Below are 20,083 nucleotides of genomic sequence, written 5' to 3' on the forward strand. Positions count from 1 at the left end.
GCAGGGCCCTGGCTGGCACCCCCTGCCTCCACCACTGAATGTTTCTCCCTATCTTCTATCTATTGTGATGATCCAGTGATGTGAAATCAGAAGTATGGCGTAATGTTTTTTTCTTCTTGCTTCCACGAGGGTCCATCATCTTTCTCACTTTGTGTGTGTTCTGACACAAAAAATTATTTAGAGAAAATAGTAGCATGTCGTCTCTTTCTTCCGAGAGTCATCCACTCAGACTACTGTTCTCTCCACCACTTGCGAGCTAAATTACACGCTTATTCTTGCACCATCGTTTTTTTTATGTTATTTGGAACTAGCAGCATGTTTTCCTCTCCTATAACCTCTTCGGCTAAACTTCTATGTTGGAGAAAAGCTGCCAAAAACCATGGCATAAGTATAGTTTTAAGGTTTTCTTACTTACATAGTATTAGCGAGGAGCTGGGAAGTTCTTTTTGTTTATTTAGCAGCATTTTTTGTGAGTGCAACATTTAGTTTTATTCCATAGTTGCAACGGTTACAAACTTACAATCCTATGCTACAAGCTGCTCGATACATAGGGTTCCTTGCCGTAGCCAACATGTACTACTAACTTCCGAACGACCAAAGTCTGTGAGGCAATGAGCAACCCATGTGTACTATTGAGAAAAGTCCACATTTCAACCCTCAACTAACCACGGCATTTGATTATCAACCCTCAACTCTAAAACCGGTCGGATTTCAACCCTGAACTTGTCACACTGTCCACTTTACACCCCTTGACTCGGTTTGAGTCTAGTCAAGTGGTTTTGACCCGGTCAAAGCTGACTGGGCAGCCCAGTCAGCATGCCACGCACACAGGTCCAACCTTATGCCCATCTCTCTCTCGTTTGTTCAGTCTCACCCCGATCCAAATCGACCTGCCGCCGCGTTGGTCGCCGCCGCCCGCAGTCACGACCTCCTCGCCGGCGACCGGTAACCGGGCACGCCGCCACCGCCGCCTGGGACGCCGCCGCCCGGGGCCAGCACCTCCACCGCTGCCTGGGACGCCGCCGCCCGCGGCCACCACCTCCACCGCGGCCTGGGACGCCGCCGCCCGCGGCCACCACCTCCACCGCGGCCTGGAACGCTGCCGGCCGCGGCCACCACCTCCACCGCGGCCTGGAACGCCGCCGGCCGTGGCCACCACCCCCACCTCCACCGCAGGTTTGCCCTCTCTTCCCTCCCTTCCTCCCTCTGTTTCCCTTAGATTTTAGTTGCTGCTGCTAACCCTAGCCGCCGGCGAGCTGCTGCTGCTAGCTTGGGCGAGTTGTTGGTGCTGCCACCGCCGGCAAGCTGCTAGCTTGGGCTAGCTGCTGCTGCTGGTCCTGCCCTTGCACCCCTTGTTAATAGTGATTTTCCCCCTCTCTCTGTTGCTGAAATCGTAGTAATGATTTCTTATTATGTTTTCTCATCTCTTGTAGATTGAATGGATCCTCTGGATTTCTTTGTTGTGCGATTCCATTTCAATGGTGCATTTGTGCGTGAGGGTCAAAATTTGGAATATGTTGGAGGCAGCGAGGAAATTGCTCATGTTGAGCGGCGCAGTTTGTCCTTACGCACTCTCATTCTAAATCTGAAAGTGCATTACAGTGTCGCTCGACAAGGAGTAATCAGGATGCTGCATTTGGTTATATCCTGGAAAACAATTGTCTGATGGATTGATGGCATTAGTTGATGAAAATTCCGTGAAGTACATGCTCTCATATGAAACAGATGGAGGTGTAGTGGACATATATGTTGAGGACATTAGTAGTAATGAGCCAGAACAACAAAGTTATAGGGATGATGAAGTACCCGCGGGCGGTGATGAGAATTCAAAGCAAAGTTTTGGGGATGATGAAGTACCTGCTGGTGGTAAAGAGGAATCAAATCAAAGTGATGCTGTTGATGGCAATGGTACCGATTCTTCATCCGATAGTGACTTTGTGTTATCGGATTTCTCAACATCCGATGATGAGGTGGAGGAGATTAGGCAGAAGTACAAGGATTTCAAGAGCAAGAGCAAGGGCAAGGGCAAGGACATCACTGCTATAGAGAAGGCCATTGCACCTCCGACAAAAAAAAGATAGTAGCTGACTCAAGTTATGAAGATGATGAATCATATGATGAAGATAGTGATGGTCAGCTTGTTGTTCATGAGTCCGAGTTTCCAAAGTATTCGAGTCAGGCTGAGGTGAAGAAATTCAGTTTGGGAATGAAGTTTAGTGGAAAGAAACAGTTCAAAGAGGCAATAGTGGACTATGGTCTTAGGAAGAGGAAGGAAATAAAATTCATTAAGGATGAGGGTGACAGGGTGAGAGCAAAGTGCACTTGGCCAACTTGCAAATGGGTTTGTTTAGCGAGGAAGACTAGCAAGTTTGAAAGCTGGTAGATTACTTCTTTCATTGATGAGCACACATGCCCAAAGAGGAGAGACAACAAGTTGGTGACATGCACCAGAATAGCCAACAAGTTTAAGAATTTGATCAAGTCAAACACTGACTGGTCAGTCCAAAATTTGAAGGCCACGGTGCAGGAGGAGATGTTTGCTAATGTACACATATCGAAGATCAAGAGAGCTAAGGCAATTGTCTCAAAAAGGATTCAAGAGTCAAAATTGGGTGAATATAGCCAAGTCTTCGATTATCAGCTAGAGCTTCTTAGAAGCAATCCTGGTTCTACTTGCATAGTGAAGCTAAACCCTGACAATGAAGTTCCAACCTTTGACAAATTCTATATATGTTTTGATGCTTGTAAGAAAGGTTTTCTGGCTGGATGCAGAAAAGTCATAGGTTTGGATGGCTGTTTCTTGAAGGGGAGAGGAGGAGAGGTGTTGAGTGCAATTGGAAGAGATGCAAACCATCAGATGTATCCGATAGCGTGGGCACTTGTAGACAAAGAGACCAATGAAACCTGGGATTGGTTTGTTAGCTTGTTGTGCTCAGACTTAAAACTTGGAGATGGATCGAACTATGTTATTATTTCTGATCAGCAGAAAGTAATTCTCTTTTAATCACATTTTATCATATTACATTGTGTTGTATGTTGTATGTTCTGACTCATGTTGTCGTTGCTTGTAGGGTATTCTCAAGGCTGTTGAAAATTGGCTACCAAGAGCAGAGCATAGGAATTGCGCAAGGCACTTGTATGCAAACTGGAGGAAGACCTACAGAGAGAAGGAATGGCAGAAGCTATTTTGGGCATGTGCAAAAGCTAGTTCTCCAATGCTTTTCAATCTTGCAAGAGCGAAGTTAGCACAAGAGACTGTTGAAGGGGCAAGGGATGTGATGAAAACTGACCCACACCATTGGAGCAGGGCTTGGTTCAGGTTGGGCTCTAATTGTGACTCGGTAGACAGCAACATTTGCGAGTCTTTTAGTAAGTGGATCGTGGAGCCTCGCTGTTTGCCAGCAATCAGCATGTTTGAAGCCATTAGGGTGAAGATAATGGCTAGGATAGAATATCAAAGAACCGAGTCCGACAAGTGGACTGGCACCATTTGTCCCACGGTACTTAGAAAACTGAAGAAAAGCATAAATGCCTCTGCCTATTGTCATGCTATTTGGAATGGTGAAGATTTATATGAGGTGACTCATAGAGAACATAGGTTCCAAGTGAATCTAGAAGAGTGGACATGTAGTTGTAGATATTGGCAACTATCTGGTCTTCCATGCCCTCATGCTATATCATGCATTTTTTTCAAAACCAACAACATAGATGATTACATTGACAAGTGCTATAGCATAGAAGCATTCAAGAAAACTTATGCTTTTTGCCTTCAACCTGTGGAAGGCAGACCTGCATGGCCTGTGTCTGAGAGGCCAAGACCTAATCCACCAGGGGAGATTACGATGCCCGGTAGGAAGAAAAAGCAAAGGACCAGAGAGCAACAAGAGAAGCCAAGATGTGCCACTAGGGTTTCTAAGAGAGGTACAAAGATAAGATGCAGCATGTGCAAGCTACATGGGCACAACAGGACATCATGCAAAGCAAGAAATGGCACAGGGAGTTCAAATACACCAACTCCTGAGCAAGGCCAAGGTCCTGCTAGAAGCAAAGCACCATCAGCTGCTTCCAAACATCCTGCTGCAAGCCAAACTGCAACAAGTAGCGAAGCACCATGTGCTAGTCAAGGGCCAGATATGGTACACTATCCAGGAAATATGCATGAGCAAACCTGATTACACTATCATGTATATATAACTAACATTTGCCATGTTTCTTGTAGCCTTCACGCCAGAGCAGCACTAGGCAGAGCAAAAGGAAGGCCACTGAGGAAGTGGCTGCACCTAACCCAAAGAGAAGGGCGCCAACTGGAAGCAGCAGCAGGTCCAACAATTTCTCCGGAAATACAATTAATGTGCAAAGAAGCTCCAATGTCAATGTTAATGTATCTACCGGCAATTCTAGCGCTAGAGCTAGCAGCAGAGTTGTCAAGCACACAAAGAAGTATGCGGGGTTTCGAAGGCTGCTTGGATTTCAATCATGAATCAGCTAGCAACATCGCTGCTTGCCAGAAATGCATTATGTATTGTGTGAGACATCTATGTGTTGTGTGTGAGACCTCATCTATGTATTGTGTGTGAGACATCTATGTTTTCTATTTGAGACATCTATGTGTGTTTGCAATCATCTTTTCCGTATGATGACCAAATGCTACCAAATGGTACCAAAATGCTGCCCAAATTTTGAACCGAAAAAAAAGTGCCCAGAAAATTCTGAAATTTTTACACAACAACACTCATATAATGTTCAGATAGCTGGGAAATTTTCAACTTAAATGGATTTATAGATTGAGAGAACCATCAAATTTTCAAATTCAGCCACTATTCAGTCAAAATTTTGAACCGAAAAAAAGTGCCCAGAAAATTCTGAAATTTTTACACAACAACACTCATATGATGTTTAGATAGCTGGGAAATTTTCAACTTAAATGGATTTATAGATTGAGAGAACCATCAATTTTTCAAATTCAGCCACTATTCGGTCAAAATTTTGAACCGAAAAAAAAGTGCCCAAAAAATTCTGAAATTTTTACACAACAACACTCATATGATGTTTAGATACCTGGGAAATTTTCAACTTTAATGGATTTATAGATTGAGAGAATCATCCATTTTTTAGATTTACACGTGGCATGCTAACTGGGCTGCCCAGTCAGCTTTGACCGGGTCAAAACCACTTGACTAGCCTCAAACCGAGTCAAGGGGGGTAAAGTGGACAGTGTGACAAGTTCAGGGTTGAAATCCGACCGGTTTTAGAGTTGAGGGTTGACAATCAAACGCCGTGGTTAGTTGAGGGTTGAAATGTGGACTTTTCTCGTACTATTAGACATAATGGGAAATAAACTCAGAATTTATGTCCATAATATAGAACTTATATCTAAGTTATCCTCCTCTCTTACGTGGAGTCAGCTATCCGGCAAGCTTTGGTGTCCGCCATATCTATAGTTTGTAGTCTAGCAGACATATTTCCTGTCACGTGTACATACATACTCGTATACTAGTTACCGAATAATCATGAGTAGACATGGTGGCACGCGCGGTCGGTATCAGGCCCGCTCGTTTCCACGTGATTCGTGCCATCCTAATACAACTAGCATGTATAGTGAGATGCATGCAAGCGGTATAGCAGGAGTATTACCTACGCCCTGGCCAGCAGATGGCCCACAAGGCAACGTCATTCATTCAAAAGAGCAGTGAATTGAGTATACGTAAATTAAGCCGGGCCTGCACCACCCAGGAACCCCCTGCAGCCCATCAAGTCAGCCAGCAAGTAATTAATGCAAACATTTCACGGCTTTTTGTCTTTGAAATCACCCAACGGATACCCTTTGGCTTAGTTTGACAGGCGAGTCTGATTTTGATTGTAGCGTACTTATTTTCTTAAAATGAGAGAAAACATGTTTCTTGACAAGGAGTTGAAGTTTATTTTAGTAAAATTAGTTTTATAGAAGAGCGAATTTTTTAGAAGAGTGCACCGATACCGATATCTAGCGAATGTTTCAATCTTCCTTTCTAAACGAGTGAATTATAAAAGAGTGAAATGTGTCGTTTTAAAGGGGTGAATCACTATTTGTTTTTAAAATGATTGTATTTTTTAATTTTGAATTGATTGAAATGAGTGTAATATGTTTTGTGAAACAAGTGAAATCATTTTTTGAAAATAATTGAAATTCTTAGTTTGAAATGACCGGAATCTGTTTTTTTAAGGAGTTGAATGAACGACTGAAATATGTCATTCTAAGAGAATGAAATCATTCTTTTTGAAAATGATTGACATTATTTATTTGAATGAAGTGAAATGAGTGGAATCGGTTTTTAGAAATGAGTGAATGGAGTATGTTGTTTTAAACGAGCATAATCATTTTTTTAATGATTGAAAATATTTGTTTGAATAGAGTGAAATGGGTGGAATCTTTTTTTGTTGTTGAAAGGAATGAAATAAACGAGTGAATAAGTCATTTTAAATAAATTATTGGAAACATTTGTTTGAATCGAGTGAAAGGAGTGGAATCTTTTTTTTAAAGGAGTGAAATAAATGAGTGAAGTGTGTTGTTCTAAACTAATGAAATTTTTATTTTTGTAAATGATTGAAATTATTTGTTTGAATTAAGTGAAATGAGTGGAATCTGTGTTTTGAAACAAGTGGAGTATGTTATTTTAAAGGAGTGCAATCGTTATATCTGAAAATCAGGTTAGGGGTCGTTTCCAGTGCTTGCTGTTCGCTCGTCATGCATCGATGCTCTCATTTTCCTGCACGCATCGGGCAAAAGAAGGACATGTGAGACTAAGATGACAAATTCTAACACATGGTACAAAGTGGCCAGCTTGGTAAGTTACCAACAAAAAATTGCAATCAAAAGAATAATTCTAACACATGGCATAATCAAATCATCCCTTTTAACTCCTCCAACTGTATCGTCAAGGGCTACATATCTGTTATCCACCCTCTGATGTTTAACCTCATCTGAGTCAACCAGATCTATTCCTGGAATAGCCTCCACAAAATCCAACAAATCTGCAAATTTGTCGGTTTGGTCATCTTCAGTTACCTCTCACACGATGTCAAGCCTCCCCGAATGGCTAACAAAAATAGTCGAAGTCAGGAAAACAGGCAACTCCCACGCCCCCTAGCACCCCGATCCAAAACTCTCTCCCAAAAATACTGACATGCTAAGGGACGGACATGATGGATATAAGTCAGCGCGTTCGTACTTGTACCCAAGAAGCGCAGGAGCAAGCTCAGTGTCAATACGCTAACCTGTGCATCCGTTTCTGCTCGTCTTGTTCTTCTACTTACCCATAGGACACAGCTTGAAGAAGAACTAGTACAGTGCACCACGTCCAGAGCAGTTATGACCGACCAACCCTGCAAGGGGCGCCCCTACCAGACACACTAGTATTCATACGAAAATAAATGAGACCTGGCCCACTCCTGTGAGGTATATCGCTACGTATTCACCTCGGCCTACTAATAACCCGCACCGCATCGCGCAGGGCCTATATTAAGTAGCAATCACGACGCCTTGCCGGACGACCGGGATAACGTCAGCGCGTAGCCGCATGTCCCAAAAATTCACGTCCCATAGCTTTCTACTTTATAAATTTCGTCACACCTAAAGAATATTTCTGCCTCCGCCACTGCCTCTCCTTTTCTATACTACTATTAAAAGAGCAAACATAAACTCCCCTAAAGCCACACAACAAATTGTACATGAGATAACCAGGACTCTTCGATTAAATTAAGTTAAACACATTCTACTATCCATATTACGCCAATGGTCAGCCGACCAGATCAATGTCTCAGATCAAATGTTCTGCCAAGCAGACACGTCTGTCAATCGTTCGCGCTCCGCATCCTTCGATCCACGCGGCCCACCCTGCCTGATTTGTGGAACGAATTAGTCTGATTTTCCTCCCACGACCCCCTTAATTGCGGAAACAACCGAAGATTATCTTCCTTGTTTCTCTCCACCTCTTTCTTGAAAAAAACTGCTCCCTCCCCTTGCCCGCTTACCTCTCCCACGGCCCTGTCGCCCGTAGGTTCTTCGCCGCCACCCCACGCGCCGTAGGCAGGGATCTCCCATCCCACACGACAAGCGTGCGCCAGAGGACTGAAAGGGCGACCACCATCTCCTCTCCCTCGCCCCGCTCCGACTCACCCACCGCCGCGGGGAGTAGGCTGCTCTTGGTGCTCGACCGGGCGCTCACCGATGAGGAGCAAGACTGCCGCGAGCTCAGTGCTCCAGATGCTCGGCCGCCCGCTCCATCCCCCGTCCGCTCAGTGCTCCAGATACTCGGCCGCGCCCCTAACACGGATCGTCAACTCCTCTCGCGCCCTCATCGCATCCATCGCCAACGATGACGGTGCTCATCACATCAGCGAGGAGGACCTTGAGGGTTGCCGCATGGTGGTGCAGGCGTGCAACTGCTCCTCGATCCCGTGTGACGACCGCGGGGTCGGTAACTTGCCGCAGCGCTGATAGCGGACGAGGCCACACAACGCGCTGGATTGGTGTTGTGGTTGGGCTTGGATCTTGCGAGATTGTTGTGGATGTGTCTTGTGCCTCCTGTGGCCATAACCCTCTTCCCGATTTCGATTCCTCCTCCGGCCAGCAGCCCCTGCCCATGCACTACCCAGGCGGGAGGGCCATAGAAGAGGCGGGCGAGGGGGGGTCTCTTCTTCTTCCTTCCAATCCACACACATTGCAGTCCTTCTCTTCTTCTCCCGTCCGATCCACACACATCACAGTCTACCAAGGACTTGCTCAGGTGAGGGAGGAGCAAAAGGATATTCAGTTTGCTGCTCTCGTGTCATCCAACAGATATTCAGTGTCCTAAAGCATACACATCGTGGCAAGCTGACATTGACAAGCGGAAATCAGATGCCTCAAGTTCCTGAAGTTCATTGCAAAAATAGAAAACTTAGTAGACTTAATCAGTGTAGACAATGGAATTCTCGATTTTTATGCGTGCCATCCAAAAGATGTTGCTTTAGTACATATTCTTGGAGCTTGTACATTGGCATGATATCTCATAAGTTACAGGGGAATCGGCGATGCCACATCCGAGATCAGAGTTAGTTTTTTCAGGAGGGAATGATCAGGGTTAGTGAGGATAAGGGGACATGCTTTTGTTAGAGCTGTCGAGGATGATTTTGGCTGCTGTTTGGGCCTTTGCCAAGCTCTATGGATCTGGTTATAAAACTGTCTGCTCCTACTAATAGATACGACATTGCTGCTGTCAAGTTTTCAAAAATAATATGCTTGTTTTTGATGGAATGTGAGTGTACTGATGCTTGAGATGATTACGGCTCATTGGTGCTATTAGATTTTTGGATGACCATGCAATTTTTACAATGATTAGATACATGTTTGTCTATGCATTGCAACTTGCAACTAGAGAGTTTCAAAAATCTTACAAAAAATTTTCTCTGCAACTATTAAGTTAAATCTTGCATATGGAAGTTTATATATGATGTTTTCTTGGTTCATAAGTCTAACTAGATTAATGAGTTTTTTTTCTATTATGCTATCGTGCGTTGTACGTGCAATCTTACTAGTTATCCGAAGCATGCTAGAGACGAGCAGCGGCGGAGGCAGAAAAAAAACAGAGATAGAAGACTAAGAAAAAAAAATAAAATTGGAAAGAAATCTAAACAAACAATAATTATGAGCAAATCAAATGCAATCCTTTATACAACAAAAGGGAAATGAACATATAAAAACGGAAAATGAAAGGAATAGAAAATAAAATATAAAAACAGGAAAAAGGAAACAAGTTTTTTTTAAGAAGGAGGAAAAGGGAAAACATTCTCCTCAAGTAAGAAAAAGGAACAAGGAAACAAGTAAGAAAAACGACATGGAAAGAACAAAAAAAGATGATAAAAAAAAGGAAGTCATCTAATGGGCCGGCCCAAGAAGTGAAGCAGAGGTAGGGTTCCATCCGCAATTCCCCAATCCCCCAAACCTCTGTCGCTGGGTCTCCGGCGAGCTCTCCGGCCATGGCCAAGCTGAGAGCCAACGCCAGCACCGGCCATCTCCGCGTCTACGGTACGTCGCTGTCTGATGATGGCGCCCTGCCGTGGAAGGAGAGGGAGCAGGACACATCACTCCTCCTCCGCAAGATCGAGCACCACCGCGACGAAGCCGTCAAGCTGCTCGCCTCGCACCTCTATCTGCGACGGTTCCTCGATGCGGCGACCTCCGTCGGCCTGCTCGATCCGGTCTCCAACATAGTCGTCAGCGCCCTGCTTGCCGCCGCCGCAGATCCCGTCGACGGGGCCTCGGCGCTCGTCGGCGTCGACAAGGACATGAAGCAGCGCTCCCTCGACGGCCTCGTCGCCTTCCTCACATGCTTCTTCCCTCACCTCACCGACTGGGAGGCCGTCAGGTACCTTGTCCTCGCCGAAGCCGGCCCCCTCGTTGCTGCGCGCATCGTCGTCGAGGACCGCCGCACCAAGTGCTTCCGCCCAGGCTCCGCGGCCACCAATGGCGCCCTCAAGCTCGCTCTCAAGTGCGCAATGGTGGCCGCCAAGCATCCGTGTCCCTCCGAGCTCGCAGGCGTTTGGCTGTCCTTGTGCTCCTCCCTCGACACCCTCGAGAAGGCCGTCTCCTTGCTCTTGGCGGTGCGGCCCAATTCCCCCGGCGACATCCTCCACACTCTGGCCAAGCAGACGGCAGATGTCCCTTGTCCTGCTCCTGTTGGCATAGCCAGCAGCCTCATCAGGCCATGGGAGCTTGCAGCCCGTCGCAGTGAGCGCGCCGCCAAGGTGACCCACCAGTATTCTTGGTCACTAAGGCGAGTGCTCCTACATACGATCCATGGTTTCTACCTGCAGGCACTGGCCAGGTTGCCGGGCGGCGAGCTGAGGTCTCGTTACCACCGTAGCATGCTCAAGGCTGGCCATTGCTACGGCCCTTTCGATCCTGTCACCAACATCATCGTTAACACCATCTGGTATGAAGCCACCTTCCCACCACTGAGTCAACTGGACGAGCTCGACATCCTCGGCACCTTGAACCTGATGCGGATTGAAGCACAATCCTTTTACGGACTTGTCTCTTTCCTCTGCACCCGTGACAAAGATCTCAACGCCGATCAGGCCATAAGGTTCCTGCTCGACACGGATCTCAACATGACCGCGACAAAGCACTGCAGCAGTGTCCAGGAAGAACAAGAAGCCTTCAGGGCTGCTGCAACTGCGGCATGGCACCCCAGACCCGATGCCCAAGCAGGATTCCTCAGCTCTTGCAAGACGCCTGCAGTCCTGTCACTGCTGTCAGATAATGGGGGACAACAACAGCTCTCTTCTCAATGTGTCCAGCAGCTTGCCATGCTATTGTCATCTGCTTTCCATTCCACTGGCATTTTAGTCCAGCAGAAGCAACCAGTTGCCATTTATAAACGACGGCTCGATCTTACCATGTATGAGGGACGCATACAGCGAAGGGCTCATAGAAGAATCTCCAGAAAGGTCAAGGCTGCACTAAGCAGATATGAGGTGCAGAATTCAGTGAGTTAGTTTATCCCTCAGATACCTCTATATTTGTTTGTGTCCAAATTCCATCAACCAAAATCCTACTTGATCAAACAGCTGGTGGAACTTGCTACCGACCTCCTTTGATTAATTAATTACCCCGCGGACACCTAAGCACTTTTTAATAGAAATTCCATCAGTTAGAAGGCCTGCTTGATCAAAATATGTGGTGGAACGAACTTGCTGCTACCGACCTCCATTGACGCTTATTAGCTTGTCTGAATAGGCTGCATTTCTTGTGATAAGCCCATAATGTCCATTTAGGTATTCCTTTTGATTATCCCGCTGAGCCGTGGCCACCACAGCACCATGTAAACAGAGTTTGGACAAGGCCAAGAAGATTTTTGTTTGAGTGCATGATTTGAGCTAACACTTGGACCAATGGGCTGGGTGGCAGTAGAAGCATTGTTGGTGGGAGATGTAGAGTAGTTCGCAAATAAGTAGTGCTATAAGAGCAAATTTGCTATGAGAGCGAAGTTGTTTTAAAAGATGAGCAATTAGTTTTCTCTTAATTCTATGCCACATTTGCTGATTTGCTCGTTTTTTTTCCCCATCTTATAGGAACAAGCATGTTATCAGCTTCATGTGGTCTGCGGTGTGAATACATATGTGTCTGGTCCTGACGAGAGTATGCACTCCATCATGATGCAAAAGAAAAAAGATCCTGTTGAAGAGGACTACTACCACCACACACATGCCAACTTTCTGGTGACCCGGAATGTTGGCTCTGTAGGTTCAGTTCCAGTACTCTTCTTTGCTGAGCTTAGCAACAAGAACGACGACCAGGATAGCCAGCTTCTATGCTGCCCTGTGGAGTTTCCACTACCAGGGGCTGGTATATATATATATATATATATATGCTCCCGTTCTTTTGTTTAAGATTCTTTTTTCATCAGATTGATAATGATCTTCATTAACTGTTCTCATGCTCATACCGCACACGGCTACCCATATACTCCCTCCATCCATCCATTTGAGCCCATTTGAGCGACAAGCTTTTTGGGATGGAGGGAGTATATGATAATACACACACACACACACACACACGCACACAGTCAGCTAACCAGAATCTAACTTCTGAAGTCAAGATAGAAAGGATATGTTTATATATTCTGCAGGTTAAATACCAGTGGTGCCCTTTTTGTTGTAAAAAATAAGTGCATTTAAATCCATGCTATGATGTCTTCCTATGTTGTCTCAACATAGCCGGTCCCAAGCCCGGGTAAAGGAGGAGGGTTGTGATAGGCTTGGCGAGCCAACGTAAAAACTCAGCCACTCTTATGGAGATGAAACCCAAAAGATTTTCGTTGGGGCGTAACCCTCTCAGCGACGCGCCACATCGGAACCCGGGTGTGGTGGAAAATGGGCAAGGGCCGTGCCGTCACCCCCCAAGTGGCGCGCCGTATCTTGATCCGGATACGGTGGCAAGTGAGCGAGGATCGGGTCGTCGCATCCTTAGTGGCGTGCTACATCGGCGCCCGGATGTAGTGGAAAATGAGCAAGGGTCTTCGCATTTGACTCGACGAGTGCGAAGGGTAAGGAAGCTAGCCGAGCCTAGGAGGATTCGCTTAGGTAGCTGGAACGTAGGGTCTCTGACAGGGAAGCTTCGGGAGCTAGTTGATGCAGCAGTGAGGAGAGGTGTTGATATCCTTTGCGTCCAAGAAACCAAATGGAGAGGACAGAAGGCGAAGGAGGTGGAGGATACCGGCTTCAAGCTGTGGTACACGGGGACGACTGCAAACAGAAATGGCGTAGGCATCTTGATCAACAAGAGCCTCAAGTATGGAGTGGTAGACGTCAGGAGACGTGGGGACCGGATTATCCTGGTCAAGCTGGTAGCTGAGGACTTGGTTCTCAATGTTATCAGCGCATATGCCCCGCAAGTAGGCCACAATGAGAACACCAAGAGGGAGTTCTGGGAAGGCTTGGAAGACATGGTTAGGAGTGTACCGATTGGTGAGAAGCTCTTCATAGGAGGAGACCTCAATGGCCACGTGGGTACATCTAACACAGGTTTTGAAGGGGCGCATGGGGGCTTTGGCTATGGCATCAAGAATCAAGAAGGAGAAGATGTCTTAAGCTTTGCTCTAGCCTACAACATGATTGTAGCTAACACCCTCTTTAGAAAGAGAGAATCACATCTGGTGACTTTTAGTAGTGGCCAACACTCTAGCCAGATTGATTTCATCCTCTCGAGAAGAGAAGATAGGCGTGCGTGCCTAGACTGTAAGGTGATACCTGGGGAGAGTGTTGTACCCCAGCATAAGCTGGTGGTTGCTGACTTCCGCTTTCGGATTCGTGTCCAGCGGGATAAGCATGCCAAGGTCGCTAGAACGAAGTGGTGGAAGCTCAAGGGGGAGGTAGCTCAGGTGTTCAAGGAGAGGGTATTTAAGGAGGGCCCTTGGGAGGAAGGAGGGGATGCGGACAATGTGTGGATGAAGATGGCGACTTGCATTCGTAAGGTGGCCTCGGAGGAGTTTGGAGTGTCCAGGGGAAGGAGAAGCGAAGATAAGGATACCTGGTGGTGGAATGATGATGTCCAGAAGGCGCTTAAAGAGAAGAAAGATTGCTTCAGACGCCTATACCTGGATAGGAGTGCAGACAACATAGAGAAGTACAAGATGGCGAAGAAGGCCGCAAAGCGAGCTGTTGGTGAAGCAAGGGGTCGGGCATATGAGGACCTCTACCAACGGTTAGGCACGAAGGAAGGTGAAAGGGACATCTATAAGATGGCTAAGATCCGGGAGAGGAAGACGAGGGATATTGGCCAAGTCAAATGCATCAAAGACGGAGCAGGCCAACTCTTGGTGAAGGACGAAGAGATTAAGCATAGATGGCGGGAGTACTTCGACAAGTTGTTCAATGGGGAGAATGAGAGTTCTACCATTGAACTGAATGACTCCTTTGATGAGACCAGCATGCGTTTTGTGCGGCGCATCCAGGAGTCTGAGGTGAAGGAGGCTTTAAAAAGGATGAAAGGAGGCAAGACGATGGGCCCTGATTGTATCCCCATTGAGGTGTGGAAAGGTCTCGGGGACATAGCGATAGTATGGCTAACCAAGCTTTTCAACCTCATTTTTCGGGCAAACAAGATGCCAGAAGAATGGAGACGGAGTATATTAGTACCAATCTTCAAGAACAAGGGGGATGTTCAGAGTTATACTAATTACCGTGGAATTAAGCTGATGAGCCATACAATGAAGCTATGGGAGAGAGTCATTGAGCACCGCTTAAGAAGAATGACAAGCGTGACCAAAAATCAGTTTGGTTTCATGCCTGGGAGGTCGACCATGGAAGCCATTTTCTTGGTACGACAACTTATGGAGAGATATAGGGAGCATAAGAAGGACTTGCATATGGTGTTCATTGACTTGGAGAAGGCCTATGATAAGATACCGCGGAATGTCATGTGGTGGGCCTTGGAGAAACACAAAGTCCCAGCAAAGTACATTACCCTCATCAACGACATGTACAATAATGTTGTGACAAGTGTTCGAACAAGTGATGTCGACACCGATGACTTCCCGATTAAGATAGGACTGCATCAGGGGTCAGCTTTGAGCCCTTATCTTTTTGCATTGGTGATGGATGAGGTCACAAGGGGTATACAAGGAGATATCCCATGGTGTATGCTCTTTGCGGATGATGTGGTGCTAGTTGACGATAGTCGGACGGGGGTAAATAGGAAGTTAGAGTTATGGAGACAAACCTTGGAATCGAAAGGGTTTAGGCTTAGTAGAACTAAAACCGAGTACATGATGTGCGGTTTCAGTACTACTAGCTGTGAGGAGGAGGAGGTTAGCCTTGATGGCCAGGTGGTACCTCGGAAGGACACCTTTCGGTATTTGGGGTCAATGGTGCAGGAGGATGGGGGTATTGATGAAGATGTGAACCATCGAATCAAAGCCGGATGGATGAAGTGGCGCCAAGCTTCTGGCATTCTCTGTGACAAGAGAGTGCCACAAAAGCTAAAAGGCAAGTTCTACAGGACGGCGGTTCGACCCGCAATGTTGTATGGCGCGGAGTGTTGGCCGACTAAAAGGCGACATGTTCAACAGTTAGGTGTGGCGGAGATGCGTATGTTGAGATGGATGTGTGGCCACACGAGGAAGGATCGAGTCCGGAATGATGATATACGAGATAGAGTTGGGGTAGCACCAATTGAGGAGAAGCTTGTCCAACATCGTTTGAGATGGTTTGGGCATATTCAGCGCAGGCCTCCAGAAGCTCCAGTGCATAGCGGACGGCTAAAGCGTGCGGAGAATGTCAAGAGAGGGCGGGGTCGACCGATTTTGACATGGGAGGAGTCCGTTAAGAGAGACCTGAAGGATTGGAGTATCGACAAAGAGCTAGCTATGGACAGGGGTGCGTGGAAGCTTGCTATCCATGTGCCAGAGCCATGAGTTGGTTGCGAGATCTTATGGGTTTCACCTCTAGCCTACCCCAACTTGTTTGGGACTAAAGGCTTTGTTGTTGTTGTTGTTGTAAATCCATGCTATGATTACTAATTATGGTCTGCATATGTGTGGCAGAACCAGTGCGCTGCCTTTTCTGCGAGCAAGAGGGGATCAGGATTGTACACCCGGCTAGTGGGGAGGGATTCCATGGGCACGAGGTGGAGTTTGAGAAGATGGTTCGCGGGGAGGATTTATTCAAAAATGTCGACTATCCAGAGGAGTACGACAATGATCGCATACTAACTAATAGCGAATTTGTTACGGACACTGTGGCTGATGGACTCGATGAGGACTGCATGTACCTTGGTAGCGATGACTTCAGAATCAAGGAATCCGACGGTCATGAGTGGGATTATTATGGAGAGGAGTAGTATATATAGTCACGGTATGGGGTGTCGTATTCACTTCACTGATTATCCTTGATTAAGTTGTAGCTAGTTTGTTTATTCATAGTTTGCTCCTTCCTTTTATATTGGGCAGGTCTTCTGAAAGGAGGTGATGAAACCAAGCTTGAGGAAGCAGTCAATCAGTTGATGGCGATGGTGACGTCGCTTGCTGGTCAGATACTTGATGCTCCGGAGGAGTGTGACAATGTCGACTATCCGGAGAAGTGTGACAATGACCGCATACTAAGTAATTGCAAATATGTTACAGACACTGTGGCCAGTGGACTCAACGAGGACTGTATGTACCTTGGTAGCAATGTGTAACACCCCTGTCCTGATCGAGGTGATTGGAGTAGGTTGGGAAAAGGGGATCAGGGTAGGTGAGGAAAGCGTGAAGAGGAAGAAGGAGATGAGAACGACAGCAGAGAGGGATGAGGAATAATTCTCGTTTCAACAGCCTGTTTGATCTTGCATACATCTGCCTCTTAAGTACAGGACTCACTCACGCGGTTCTCCACCAGAGCCCACCCACGCCCCTGGCCTTGGGCCCTACATGTCACACACACACACACACACACACACACACACACTCTGACCTCAAGGTCCCACATGCTAGTCACACAGTAGCACTAGGTGTATCTGGTGTGACACAATGACTTCACCATCAAGGAATCGACGGTCATGAGTCGGATGAGTATGGAGGGGAGTAGTATATTACATATATAGAGAACGGTGAGTGGTGTAGTATTCACTTCACTGATGATCCTTGATTAAGTCGTAGCTAGTTTGTTTCATAGGATCAACAAGTCTGTTGGCTAGTCCTACAGATATACAGGTTGACATCAAAAGGTTCTTGCTAAGTCACCCATAGTGATTTTGATGAAAAGTAGTACATGTGGTTGCCAACTCTGGAAGAAGGATGAAAGCAAATCGTTTTCAGCCCATTAAAGACCTGTTTGCTAAAAGATTGTCTCCCTGGAATGAAGAATATCTTTCTATGGGAGAAAAGGAGATTCTTCTTAAATCTGTAGCTTAGGCTTTACAAACTTATGTAATGGGGATTTTTAAGCTGGCTACAAGGTTCCATGATGATTACAGAAAACTTATTAAGATTTTTTGGTGGGGAGAGGATGAGGGTCAGCGAAGTGTTGCTGGGCGTGGGATACTTTGACTTGATCACTAAACCCAAAGAAACAGGTGGCACTGGCTTTAGAGACACCACTCTCTTTAATCAGGCTTTGCTGGCTCGCCAAACATGACGACTGATCCAATACCCTCAAGAGTTTAGCTGCAAGACTCATGAAAGCAATCTACTACCCGAGAGGTAATTTATTAGAAGACGTATTCGCGAATGAAGCTTCGTCTGTGTGGCATGGTATTGAACATGGCCTGGAGCTGCTAAAAAAAGGTGCCACCTTGAGAGTGGGATATGGTAAGTGCATCAGGGCCTGGCGTGGTAATTGGCTTCCCCGAAATTATGCGAGTATCATCCTTAACATGAGCGAGCTTGATGATTGAAAAGGGGATTTTGGCATTATGAAAGAAATGACTTTTCTACCATATGTGTGACTAAGGCATAGCCTAGTGGTGGGAAGGGGCTGATGTATTCCCACCCACCCAGGTTTAAGGCATGGTACTTGCAATTTGGGTTTGTTGCACCAACTATACTGTAAGGGCTTCCCTTACAATCTTTCTGTCAAAAAAAAAAGACCTTTCTACCCTGATGATTACCTACACATTTGCTTACAGCCTCAAGAATGATGAAAGTGCAAAACCTGGGACAAGTGCGGCACAAGTGCGGCGGGAGATTGCTCAAGAAAGATGTGGAAGCTAATATGAAACTCCACTGCTGAATAAGGTGAGAATTTTTGCTTGAAGAGTTAGCCTGGGACAACGCTTGTCCTGTTTGATTTGGTGCTACAGTGGACTATACTAAAGCCAAAGTTTTGAAAAACAAAAAGTGGAAATCCTAGAGCTTTGCTTCCGCGGAGCTGGCCCAGTATTCTGGACCGGATTGGCTCTTGCTGCTTTTTTCAAGAAATTGCCAGACAGAAGAGGACTGGTTCTCATGATTTTGTGGAGAGGCTGGCACTTAAGGTGTCACCGAAGGGATCTAAGCCGTGAAATCTTTTAGTGAAGACCAATGTTTATGTACCGGCAACATATGTTATTGCTTCAGTGACTGTAATTTTTTACCCGTGGCGCGAGAAGACGCCCGTACGGACGTTCACGTCCGTACGGCGCTTTGGACACACGTGACGACTCTTAGCGCTAATGACGTTGCTTTATTCTTAACACTCCCCCTTCTACAAAGCTGCTTCTTCTATGTCTTGCATCCTTGTATAACTTTGAGAATATTGCTCTTAATCACAAGCGTATATGATCTTGAATAACTCCTCCAAAAAAACCTGTGAGAAAAATATGAGGAGAATAGAACTTGATATGTTGTTAAAACTCCACTAAAACCCAGTAGAAAAAATAAGGAGAAAATGTTACAACATATGTTATCGTCTCTTTGATAACTTATATGAGAAAACCTTGAGGATAAAACTCATTGGTAAGTTTAGAGGACAATTAATATGTCTTGTATACACTCATTAAAAACCCCGGTAGGGAAAAATAAGATGTATGACATATATTCTTATGTTGATATTACCTCATTAAAAACCTTGATGAGAACCATGAGAGTAAACTCATAAAAGGAAAAAGAGTGCAATATAATGTTTGAACAGGTTATGATTCAGAGAGGCTCTCCCCCTGATCTTTGCAAATCTCGAAGTCGTCGCATACCAATCCCATGAACATATTTTTCAAATGTTGAAGCTGGGAGCGACTTTGTGAATAGATCAGCTAGATTATCGCATGATTTGACTTGCAAAATGTTTATCTTCCCTTTCTTTTGTAATTGATGGGGGAAAATAATTTAGGAGAAATATGCTTAGTGATATTGCTCTTTATGTAACCTGTTTGCATTTGAGCAACACAAGCTGCATTATCTTCGTAGATAATGGTTGGAGATTTGATAGAACCTTTACCACATGATTTTGTATGTGGTTTATCATTCTGCGAGGCCATACACATTCACGTGTTGCCTCAAATAAAGAGATTATTTAGAATGATTGGTGGATGTAGCCACTAGGGTCTGTTTGGAAGACTTCCATGATATGGCTGTCTCACCATGTAGGAACACAAAAACCAGTTTGTGATCTGGCATTGTGGGGGTCAGATAAGTAGCCAGCATCAGCATATCCAATCATATCAATGTTCAAATTTCTCTGAAATTGAAAGAATAGGCCAAGATCCTTTGTGCCTTGGAGATATCGAAAGATATTCCTAACTCCCGTCCAATGGCGTTTAGTAGGAGCTGCGCTATGTCTAGCTAGTAAATTCACTGCAAATGCAATATCAGGCCTGGTGCAATTTGCAAGATACATGAGTGCTCCAACGTCACTGAGATATGGAACTTCAGGTCCTAATATCTCTTCTCCATTATCCATTGGTCTAAATTGATCTTTCTCTACGTCTAGAGATCGAACTACTATAGGAGTTTTGGATGGATAGGATTTGTCCATATTGAATTTCTCCAATATTTTCTGGATATAGGCGGTTTGATGAACCAAAATACCCGAGGGAAGGTGCTCAAGTTGTAATCCTAAGCAAAATTTGGTTTTACCCAAATCCTTCATCTCAAATTCCGTCTTTAGGTGA

The 20,083-nt window shown here is 45.6% G+C and overlaps 1 protein-coding gene across 2 annotated transcripts; it reads left to right on the forward strand.

Moving 5' to 3' along the window:
* Positions 1–9,934: 9,934 nt before the first annotated feature.
* On the forward strand, positions 9,935–18,696 carry LOC119298915. 2 transcript variants are annotated; one of them, XM_037576221.1, is made up of 4 exons: positions 9,935–11,496; positions 12,094–12,367; positions 16,065–16,374; positions 16,470–18,696. In XM_037576221.1, exons 1-3 carry the CDS (start codon positions 9,997–9,999, stop codon positions 16,358–16,360), a joined length of 2,070 nt encoding a protein of 689 aa, XP_037432118.1. In that variant the 5' UTR covers positions 9,935–9,996; the 3' UTR covers positions 16,361–16,374; positions 16,470–18,696. The 2 variants fall into 2 exon arrangements, with proteins under 2 accessions (XP_037432118.1, XP_037432117.1); XM_037576220.1 differs by having other exon boundaries at positions 9,935–11,508; positions 16,470–18,695.
* Positions 18,697–20,083: the final 1,387 nt, after the last annotated feature.

This window comes from Triticum dicoccoides, chromosome 5A (assembly GCF_002162155.2).
Source record: "Triticum dicoccoides isolate Atlit2015 ecotype Zavitan chromosome 5A, WEW_v2.0, whole genome shotgun sequence".
Classification (NCBI taxonomy): domain Eukaryota; kingdom Viridiplantae; phylum Streptophyta; class Magnoliopsida; order Poales; family Poaceae; genus Triticum; species Triticum dicoccoides.

Bases quoted from the DNA above. Each gene is read 5' to 3' on its own strand.
- LOC119298915 (XM_037576220.1), top strand. From the start codon at position 9,997: ATGGCCAAGCTGAGAGCCAACGCCAGCACCGGCCATCTCCGCGTCTAC. The intron at 11,509-12,093 runs GTGAGTTAGTTT...CCCATCTTATAG, and splicing joins GATATGAGGTGCAGAATTCA to GAACAAGCATGTTATCAGCT. The intron at 12,368-16,064 runs GTATATATATAT...TATGTGTGGCAG, and splicing joins GTTTCCACTACCAGGGGCTG to AACCAGTGCGCTGCCTTTTC.